Source organism: Vanessa cardui, chromosome 28 (genome assembly GCF_905220365.1).
Source record: "Vanessa cardui chromosome 28, ilVanCard2.1, whole genome shotgun sequence".
NCBI lineage: Eukaryota > Metazoa > Arthropoda > Insecta > Lepidoptera > Nymphalidae > Vanessa > Vanessa cardui.
In genome coordinates, this window is record NC_061150.1 from 4933558 (window position 1) to 4945376 (window position 11819).

At 35.9% G+C, this 11819-nt stretch overlaps 1 protein-coding gene across 1 annotated transcript; it reads left to right on the forward strand.

Annotated features, from left to right (window-relative positions):
- Positions 1-825: 825 nt before the first annotated feature.
- Positions 826-11374, forward strand: LOC124541669 (complex I assembly factor ACAD9, mitochondrial). Its single transcript, XM_047119596.1, has 9 exons — positions 826-1629; positions 4348-4509; positions 5072-5215; positions 6509-6659; positions 7364-7515; positions 8396-8511; positions 9698-9855; positions 10496-10567; positions 11132-11374. The coding sequence occupies exons 1-9, from the start codon at positions 969-971 to the stop codon at positions 11343-11345; spliced, it is 1830 nt and encodes a 609-aa protein (XP_046975552.1). The 5' UTR covers positions 826-968; the 3' UTR covers positions 11346-11374.
- The last annotated feature ends 445 nt before the right edge of the window (positions 11375-11819 follow it).

Consider the following 11819-nt stretch of genomic DNA (forward strand, 5'->3'; position numbering starts at 1 on the left):
GAATTCGGTTTATTGTTTGAAACCGTATGAAAATCCCTTTGGTCATTTATTGATATATTGAGTTTCTGAACTGAGCGGTCACCCAAGGAGAACTCTTTTTCTAAACAAATCTTAAGCACAGCTTTGTCTGCATTGGGGGTTAATATTGTTGTTAAATAATCGCAGGTAGTTTAAATAATATAAATAGGTATAAAAATAGCCCAAGCCCTCTTCCTTATGTATAAAAAATTAAATGTTCAAATTATGATTAGTACAACTGAGTTATTCTCATATAGTATTCTTATTTTGGTATTCTTTATATAATTTGTCACTTTAAATTTAACAGTACAGATATATTACGAACTTACAAATATATTTCGTGTTTATCATCATATTTTATTCCCTATGGATAATGCAAACAACAGCACCACTCTGCACTGGTTTGTTCAGATTTAAAGGATCAATGAGCCAGTTTAGATACAATTAGAAGGCACATAACATTAATATTTCTTACAGCGCCAATATGTAACTACTTTGCATGTTATCTTCTTTAAAAAAATAATGAAATAACAATTGCATAGCATTGCCATTATTTATTGATATTCCAATATCTTTTTAATTATACTTTAGACGTAATAACTTAATTTCTGAAAGAATATGAAAACATAAATAAATATTATGGAAATATGTAATAGCTAACGATAGATATAAATATTGAAGATGAATATTTTTTAGATTAATAAACTAAAATTCATGGATAATTTGAGTTCAATAAATAACCGATTATTAAGCTGTATGATAAATTACATTTGCTTTGTTCTAATTAGAAAAAAAAGATATAGTGTGACATATGTCAAAATAGAAGATAACCTTTTTCAATAATAATAAACTTATATAAAAGGGATATTATTGTTAACATTCATATATCAATTGTTAAAATATTATAGAAATTTATTGATAGTGTTAATATATATAATTAATAATTTATTATGAATATCGCTCGCAAGGTATCTTCAATAATACCTTATCACACTGCCCGGAAAAATGTGTACCGAAAATTTCGTTTTTCTGCTTCGAATTTGGAGTCGTCTGCTCAATCACAACCACAAGTTAGAGAAGAGAAGTATGATTTCGAAGATTTAAAAGTTTTAGAGCGCGTTGAGCGCCGAAAAGCCCAAATTTCGCCATTTATGAAAGATGTGTTTATGTCGATTTTCAATAGAGATTTACTCGCATATCCTGAAATTTTAAACAAAGAAGAATCTGCGGCCTTAGACAACAGAGTTGCTGCATTAGAAAGCGTATTTTCAGATCCTAAAAAAACAAAAGATGATCGTAGAAATGCGTTAATACAGACAGGGATGTACGGCGCCCCCACAAGCCTTACAAATGGTGGCTTAGCTATGAATTACACAGAAAGTTTGAGGTATTTAGATGTGATATCAACAGATCTAGAACTAGGACTAGAGTTAAGTGACCACTGGGTTTCTTTAAATGTTCTCAAATTGGGTTTAAGTTCAGATGTTTATCAGAAGTTAGTTAATGACCTGACATCTGGAGAAGAAACTATTAGTATATGTATAAGAGAGAAGATTCCGGAAAGATTGATGCAAGCTGACTTCAGAACTACGGCTGAAATGGATGGGAAGGGTCTGTGTTTTTTTTATTAATACTTTATTACTAGTTAGAATTTGCTCAATGGTAAAACTTAAAATGTGATCAAATCATCAAACTTATCATTCATGTTTCAATGTTTCGATCATATTTTTATTAATTAATTAAGTATACAAAGGTATTAAATTGTTTTGACTTAGCACATAAATATAAAGACTTACAACCAGGCCCAGGCACTTATGTTTAAACAGTTTTCATAACTATGAAAGTATATTTATTAAATCAGATGTATTTTGTTCACATATACTTTACTATAAAGCTTATTTGAATCATTAATATAACCTGCATGTGATTAGTTGGTAGCTATGTATATTATGCACTACAGATCTTGAATTTATCTTTAGATATTAGACACACTATTTCAAATAACTATCAATATATGTAAAATTAATTATTTTTAACTTTGCCGTTTTATAAATTCAAAATTTGTATAACATACATTGGTTAAGAAGGCTTTGGAATACAAGATTATACAGCTGATAGAAAGAGTTGACTTAATAACTGTTGCCTTCCTTGACTTATTTTTTGATAGGATATATTGCATATATATGTAATTGTATTTAACTAATTGACTTTTTATTTTCAAATGTGGAAGTAGAGCAACGACTGTGTCTGTTGTTGGTTCATATCGCTAGTATCTACTTTCTTAACCAGTGATAGCTCTAAATTGAATTCAACTCTGTAACATGATGATTGAAATTCTTTTATAAACCTTTGAATAGAGAATATTTTTATTTTATATACAATCCATTATACACATTTTCAAAATACCATCAACATTAGATATAGTATCAGTTCCCAGCTGAGTCGATGTAGATTATCATTAGTTTTCTATGTTGTCTTGGGTCTGGTTGTTTGTGGTCATTGTTGTCTGTCGTTACTTCTGATTTTCCATAACACAATGGCTTTAGCTACTTACATTAGGATCAGAGTAATGTATGTGATGTTGTCTCATATTTATTTATTAAGATAAGTACTATATTTGTATTAGAAAAATGTTTAATTGTATGTGCCCGTACCTCAGCTGTCTAATGTGTCTGCAAAGTGTGCACACTGAATGCTATCTCCCTGACAGACAATCTGGCTGACAAAAATGCTTTTCCGAATGCTAAATAACTTTTCAAAGTACAACAAACAACAACAACAGCCTGTAAATTTCCCACTGCTGGGGTAAAGCCTCCTCTCCCTTTGAGGAGAAGGTTTGGAACATATGCCTCCACGCTGTTCTAATAATTTTCTCGCGATGTTTTCCTTCACCGCCAAGCACGAGATCAATTATAAACACAAATTAAGGAAGGGATTTAGATTAGAAAGCCACGAAATTCGTATTTTGGGAGGTTGGGGGTGGAGGGGGGGATGGTGGAGAACCCCCCTGTACCACTCCCCCCCCTCGGAAACACATAGATTTTGAGATATGATTTTTTTTAAATCTTGGATTTCTAACCTAAAAATGTATGAAAAATATAGAGCCATTTGAACTATAGTACTTTGGTAAAAAATAAGAAATCTGGCTTTCGAACATCTCCAGCGCTGCGGGAAGTGCAGCCCCTTCGCCCTTGCGTAACAGTCTGCAGCCACTTCATACTCGCCTACGCAGCTTCGGCTCGCATGGTGCCTGCAGTCTGTTGCGGCGGGCGGGGGCTGCTCTCCCTCCGCGCCTCCGGACTTTTATATACACTCTAGGGGTAGGGCATACTAGTATCATGCAGGGTCGGGGTTGACTAAGTATGAAACAAAATGGCGGTCACCGATTGTCACCCATAAAAACGTCAAAATTGTTAGTAAATTATTGTATTTTTAATTATTAATTTCGATCAAACTAAGTGATTCCGAAACCTAATATTTTGTGGAAATACTTAAATAAATATAATCTTTCGAACAGTAAACATTTGAAACAAAAATTCGTGGATTTCTAACCTTGTTACCCATAAAAACGTCAAAATAGTTAGTAAATTATTGTATTTTTAATTATGAATTACGATCAAACTATGTGTTTCCGAAACCTAATATTTTGTGGAAATACTTAAATAAATATAATCTTTCGAACAGTAAACATTTGAAACAGAAATTCGTGGCTTTCTAATCTAAATGTGAGCCCAAATTAAGCACATGAATATTCAGTGGTGCATGCCGCAATCATCGGTTAAGATGCACGCTTTCAAACCACTGGGCCATCTCGACTCAAAAGTAAATGTCACAAATTTCAAATCTGATCACAAGCACTTATGGCCTTATCGCAATTTTTAACTAGCCATCTACGAGTTAAGTATTAAAGTCTACATATGTGTGGGTAAACATAAATACATTCACAATTCCTTCATTATCGTCTATTGGAACTTCAATTCTGACACAACTTGATGTCGCATCGGCAAAATTCGTAAAACCGATCACATCCGAATTCAGTACGCTATCCCAAATTATCAATATTTATTTCTCATGGGAATGTGATCTTTACACAAACGTAATAACCTGTAATATCATATGACCTAATATATTCGTCAATTTGACACGTCGATTTACATGTACTTGCTTTCTCTGACGCGTGAATCTATAGCATTGAATGGCGCGATAGAAAGCTGTTTCTATTGGCTGTGTCAATCGGCAGAAATCGGTTTTATTGAACTTGGCGATGCTACATCTAAGTTGTGTCGAAATATACAGATATATAATAATGTTATATATCCTCCCTTACAGGTGTGTGGCATTTAAATGGTGAAAAAGTATGCACGAATTCGACTGGATACTTACTTGTCTTGTGTCTGGTTGAGGAGACAAGGTTCAAGGCTTTCCTTGTCCACCCGAGAGCGAGTGGAATCAGCAGCAACAAGAACTTTGTCACATTCAGACAAACGCCCGGTAAGCAATACTATTTTATAATGAGTCATTACAGATCTGTCCCATATACTTTATTGACAACAACAAAGTAAATGGGACGAAAGACAGACTAAATGCCCGAAGGCATTCTCCACTTTTTCGGATAATTGAAATGTTTGGGACATAATCAAACGAAAACAATATCCTGCCAAATTAATATATGACATCTATAGATAAATATTAAAATAGCCTTTGCTTTTTTTCTAACGTTAAAGATCTTTGTTCCAAATCGTCATTACGTAGTATAAAACTTAGTATCTTACTGCTGACTGTCCCTATGTATACTTAGATCTTTCAAATTACACAATGGATTTTGATGCGATTTTTTTAATAGATAGAGTGATTCGAGGTGAATGTTTTCGTATATGATACATGGTCAATGTGATAAAGAAACACTGATAATTCTAGCAGTTTCTAATGTGATGTCTTTAATACACAAATTCTGTAGTATACTTGGTATCTGTATTGTACTGCGAAGCTCGTGTGGATCGCTAGCTTAAGATATAGGTATTTCTAAAATATTCAATAAGTATAATATTTTCAGCCACGCCCTTAGACGAGATCACAGAGGAAGCGTTGTCCCAAACGCTCGCAGCATCCCGCCTGTACACGGCCACGCTGTGTAGGAACAGCCTCAAGAAATCCATGCAAACTGTCTTGGAGTATATAAAGCCAAGGTACTTTTCAGGTAACCACCGTTTTAAATGTAAACTAACTAATATATATTTCTTGGTGGTAGGGCTTTGTGCAAGCCCGCCCGGGTAGGTACCACCCACTCATCAGATATTCTACCACTAAACAACAGTACTCAGTATTGTTGTGTTCCGGTTTGAAGGCTGAGTGAGCCAGTGTAACTACAGGCACAAGGGACATACCATCTTAGTTCCCAAGGTTGGTGGCGCATTGACGATGCAAGGAATAGTTAATATTTCTTACAGCGTCATTGTCTATGGGTGATGGTGATCACTTACCCTCGGGTAGCCCATATGCTCGTCCGCCAACCTATACCATAAAAAAATATATGAACAGTAACAGCCTGTAAATTTCCCACAGCTAGGCTAACGCCTCCTCTCCCTTTGAGAAGGTTTAGAACATATTCCACCACGCTGTTCCAATTTGGTTTGATGAATACACTTGTGGCAGAATTTATATGAAATTAAACACATGCAGGTTTCCTCGCGGTGTTTTCATCCACCGCCGAGCACGAGATGAATTACAAACACTAATTAAGCACATGCATATTCAGTGGTGCCTGTACTTTGAACCCCAAATCATCGGTTAAGATGCACGCGTTCTATCTACTGGACCATCTCGGCATTATCGTTACTTGAAACAGCCTGGAGAAACAGAACGTATTTAACTAAATTTCACATTTCACCATTTCATAATTTCATTTTATCTTTCACTGTCATAACTTGTTCATATTTTTCTGTATAATTTTTTCTTTTCATTTATTGTAAACGGTTTTTTTGTAATGTATATAATGTATCCTTAAGCGCTGATGTTATTTGATTTTTATAAGTGAAATATTTCGTATACAATCTGTGTTCACAGAGTTGTTGGATTATAACTTACAACAACAGCCTGTAAATTCCCACTGCTGGGCTAAAATCCTCCTCTCCCTTTGAGAAGAGTTTGGAACATATTCCACCACGCTGTTCCAATGCGGGTTGGTGGAATACACATGTGGCAGAATTTCTATGAAATTTGTCACATGCAGATTTCCTCACGATGTTTACCTTCACCGCTGAGCACGAGATGAATTATAAAGACAAATTAAGCACATGAATCAGCGGTGCTTGCCTGGGTTTGAACCCGCAATCATCGGTTAAGATGCACGCGTTCTAACCACTGGGCCATCTCGACTCGACGATTCGACGGATTATAACTTAGCTTGCTTATAATGTTTACTTATATATTATATGTGTCTTTAGTTATAATCTGTTTTGTGGACCATAAATAAATTGTGTCCGGTTTTCAGGTAAACCTCTCACAGAGGTCCCGACGATCCGCGCCATAGTAGGCGACACGCTCCTCAAACAGTATGCGAGCGAAAGCGCTGAGTACTTCACCGCCGGCCTCCTCGACGGATACTTGCAGCCGGACGCTGAGCTCGAAATGGCCATGTGCAGGTTCGAATCCAACTTTAACCTTCTATAAAAAGGTTGTCAGTTCGACATTACACTTGAATTATATTTGGGCTATTTCATATCGTATTAAATCGTTTATATAATATATGAGACAAACAAAAAAAAACCCGCTGAGTTTCTTTCGTCGGTTCTTCTCAGGTCAGGGTATTTTCTTCTCCGGTAGTAGTGTTTCAATTGACCAACAATAAGAAAGTGTAATGCTTCTATATTGAATAAAGTTATTTGAGTTTGAGTTTGAGGCTTCCAAGTGCGTGTGCTTAATGTCGTAAGTTTGTTTTTGGACGTACGTATAGTACGACATAACTTAGATGTACCATCGGCAAAATTCGTTAAACCGATCACATCCGAATTGAGTACGCTATCCCAAATTATCAATATTTATTTCTCATGCGAATATGATCTTTGCACAAACGTTATAACTTGTATCATATGACCTAATATATTCGTCAATTTGACACGTCGATTTACATGCACTCGCTTTCTCGGGTCGAACTGACGTGAGAATCTATAGCAACGAATAGCGTCGTATGGCGCGATAGGGAGCTGTTTCTATTGGTTGTGTGAATGGGTAGTAATCGGTATTTTATAATTTGCCGATGCTACATCTAAGTTGTGTCGTACTTTATGTATGCTTGTCCACGAATTAACTTATGTTTAACTAAGATCTTTCTTCTGTTTTTTTCTAGAAACTTCATAGCGAATCACGCGCAGCAACAGCTTCTGCAACTTCTCGCGATACCGGGAATGGAGATGCAGGATCGCTGCCTCGAGCTGATGGAAGATATGAGGCTCCTGACGCTGAGGGGCGAGAACTCTGACAACATTAATATGTACATAGGTGAGGGTTTGATTATGTGTCTTAATACAATGCCAAAAAGTCGAAAATACTGCCGAAATAAGTTGGCACTAAGTTCACTTCAAGAGTCGAGTGGCCCAGTGGTTAGAACGCGTGCATCTTAACCGACGATTGCGGGTTCAAACCGAGGCAAGCACCGCTGATTCATGTGCTTAATTTACACACGCACACTAGTGAAGTACAGTGTACACTGACACTGATATACGCACACTAGTGAAGTACAGTGTACACTCACACGGGTACACGCACACTAGTGAAGTACAATATTTACAAATTCGATCAAATAACAAGTCTTTAATTTGCTTAATCGATTACACACAACAACAAGAACAGCAGCCTGTAAATTTCCCACTGGTGAGCTAAGGCCTCCTCTCCTTTTGAGGGGAACGTTTGGAACATTTTCCACCGCGCTGTTCAAGCGCGGCTTGGTGGTAAGATGCACGCGTTCTAACCACAGGGCTATTACACGCCGATTACACACATACACCGTTATGTATTATTTTTTTCATTATATATAAAATATAATACAACAACAACAGCCTGTAAATTCCCACTGCTGGGCTAAAGGCCTTCTCTCCCTTTGAGGAGAAGGTTTGGAACATATTCCACCACACTGTTTCAATGCGGGTTGGTGGAATAAACATGTGGCAGAATTTCTATGAAATTTATCACATGCAGGTTTCCTCACGATGTTTTCCTTCACTGCCGAGTACGAGATGAATTATAAAGACAAATTAAGCACATGAATCAGCGGTGCTTGCCTGGGTTTGAACCCGCGATCATCGGTTAAGATGCACGCGTTCTAACCACTGGGCCATCTCGACTCTTAAAATATAATAATTAGATATAATTTAATTTCCAGCGCTTAATGGGATTCATCACGCCGGCAAATCGATGGCGACCGAAATCAAACAGATGCGGAACCCGATGTTTAACCCTTCGTTTATATTTAAGAAAATACTGACAGACAGACATCAGGTAAATATTTATATATTAATAATCCGTACATATAATAAAATTGGAGTGTCCATTTGTAATATTATACACGGTACCATATATCGAAATATTTTGTTTTTACAATTTTTTTTCTGTCGAACATATGGGCCACCTGATGGTAAGTGGTCACCATCACCCATAGACAATGAAGCTGTAAGAAATATTAACTATTCTTTACATCGTCAATGCGCCACCAACCTTGGGAACTGAGATGTTATGTCCCTTGTGCCTGTAGTTACACTGGCTTACTCATCCTTCAAACCTGAACACAACGATACTGAGTACTGTTATTTGGCGGTAGAATATCTGATGAGTGGGTGGTACCTATCCAGACGGGCTTGCACAAAGCCCTACCACCAAGTAAACGACTAATCTAGTTCTAATGTTTGACAGTGATGTATTTAAGTCTACCTGTTGACTTCCAGGCAGGATACATAATATACATATATAATTGTATATAACTAATAAGGTTGGCTGGTAGAGAATGCAGTAGCATTAAGCCCGCCTTTTGTTAATACTTTTGTATTGTACAATAAAGCATTAAAATAAATAAATAAATAAATAATATGATTGTATTTTTTAAATGTTGAAAAAAGTAACTACTTAGTTTCTTGCCAGTTCTTCTCGGTAGAATCTACTTTCCGAACCGGTGGTAGCTTCACTTAGGTAATTGTTAAATGACGATTCGAAAGTGCTTGTAAAAGCCTACTTCAATAAAGTTTATTTTGATTTTGAGTGCTTTCCAAAGCTTGGAAATCTACATACTTACATTTGTGTTTCATAATTTATTTCTACTATTTTATATATATAATGTTGCCCAGTCAGTTTTTCAGTCAGTATACTTGGTGGTAGAGCTTTGTGCAAGCCCGCCTGGGTAGTTACCATCCACTCATCATATATTCTGCCGCCAAACAACAGTACTCAGTAATATTGTGTTCCTGTTTGAATTATGAGTGAGCCAGTGTAACTACAGGCATAAGGGACATAGCATCTTAGCTCCCAAGGTTGGTGGCGCATTGGCGATGAAAGGAATAATTAATATTTCATACATTACCATCAGGCTATATATAACTAAACATTAATTTTATACCGTCTTTGTAGTAACATTTCAATCCAGTGTTAAGTTTTGATGACTATATCGGTATTCAAAATTATCATAATTTTCCAGGAGAAAGATAACCCCAAGCTAACTCTGTATCTGTCCGAACATCTGCATCCGACGCTGAAGCAGTCCGCTGAGAAGTTGGAGTACTGCGTGCTCAGGATGCGTTTCACCTGCGAGACCCTGATGAGTAGACACGGCCAGGAGATAGGGAACGCCTTCACGTGAGTCGGAGATTATTTATTAGACGACCTCCGTGGTCGAGTGGTGTGTACACCGGTTTTCAAGGGTACGCCACTCCGAGGTCCCGGGTTCGATTCCCGGCCGAGTCGATATAGATTATCATTAGTTTTCTATGTTGTCTTGGGTCTGGGTGTTTGTGGTACCTACGTTACTTCTGATTTTCCATAACACAAGTGCTTTAGCTACTTACATTGGGATCAGAGTAATGTATGTGATGTTGTCTCATATTTATATTTATATTATTTATATCCAGAGCCGAGATGGCCCAGTGGTTAGAACTCGTGCATTTTAACCGATGATTGCGAGTTCGAAGTGCAAGCACCAATGAATATGTATGTGCTTAATTTGTGTTTATAATTCATCTCGTGCTCGGCGGTGAAGGAAAACATCGTGAGGAAACCTGCATGTGTCTTATTTCATAGGAATTCTGCCACGTGGTGAAATATGATCCAATCCTTCTCCTCAAAGGCAGTGGAGGCCTTAGCCCAGCGGTGGGAAATTTACAGGCTGTTGTTGTTGTTGTTGGTTCAGCGGTTTAGTCGTGAAAGATCAACAGACAGGCAGACAGATAAAGTTATTTACACATCAAGAATATTAGTATGAATTGTTTTTTTTTTTCAGAGAATTAACAAGACTCGCGGAAGCGGCGACTGAAATCTTAGCTATGAGTGCCGTGCTGGCGAGAGCATCCAGGTAATAATATAACATATATATATATATATATATACATATATATATATATAGGGAACAGTAAGTTTCATTAAAATCGGTCTAGTAGTTTCATAGATATATATTTTTTTATTTTAAGTTCACTAGCTGTTTCTTTTTCAAGTCGGTTAAATTTTATATAGATTATTTTTTCTTGTAAATACTAATATATCTGATCTCTAAAGCAAGCCATTCCTTTCTGGCTTGAGCTATTGAAATTTTACCGTAATTATTTTTAAAGGTTATTTTTTATGCACTTGTAAAATATAGGTATCAAATGATAGGGCTTGTAATTCCTTGCGTAAATTAAATTGTATCATATAATTTAGTAATTAAATCTGCTAAGTTTAATTTCTTTTAATTTCAGTTAAATTAAATACTTCTATGTATGTACTTACGAAATCCTCGCGACGAGTTTTTATTATTAAATAAATCGTGTATAATGAGATTATAAATTGATAGTTAAAATTTTATAGGAAAAAAATATTTTTTTTCTTTGTGTTTTAATTTTGAATTTATTTCCTAAATAAATATTATTTTTTTACATAGAGCGTACTGCATCGGTCTGCGTAACAGCGAATTGGAGATGAAACTGTCGTCGTGCTTCGTCGAGAAGTCAAAGGAGAGAGTACAGAAGCTTCTATTAGAAGTCAACGATGGGGAGTACTTGAATATGGATCACTTCCGGATCCAGTTCGGAAAGAAGGTCATCGATAATAAGGACGTTATCGTTGAAAAACCAACAGCGAGAGTGTTTTGGTAAAATAAACATTGTTAAATAAAAATATTTTGGTTTTATTTATATGGCAACATTGGCTGTCAGTTTGACATATTCCGTTTTTTGTTGAATTTCGAATGAAAATATCTTTTTGGTCGTTTCTGATTATTTTTAATAAAATCTATAAGAATCTTAAGTAGCATGTTTATTATTTATCTATACTATACTAATACGTATTATTAAGAAAAACAATATGTTTGTACTGTAAGTGTAATTCCCTGAACTTATAATTAATATTTTTTTCCACGGGCATCAAGCTACATTATTGCTGAGTTCTACAGAGTATATATTATATAATATAATTTTCTTTAATAATAAGTTGTCGTGCGAAGCCGCGTCGAGTGGCTAGTTAAGTATGTATTGCTATCTTATTTGCTATGTTACATGTTATTAAAATTCCGCAGACATTTTTTACTTTGCCGTTTTGTAGATTCAAATCGTTCATAAAAAGTACATTGG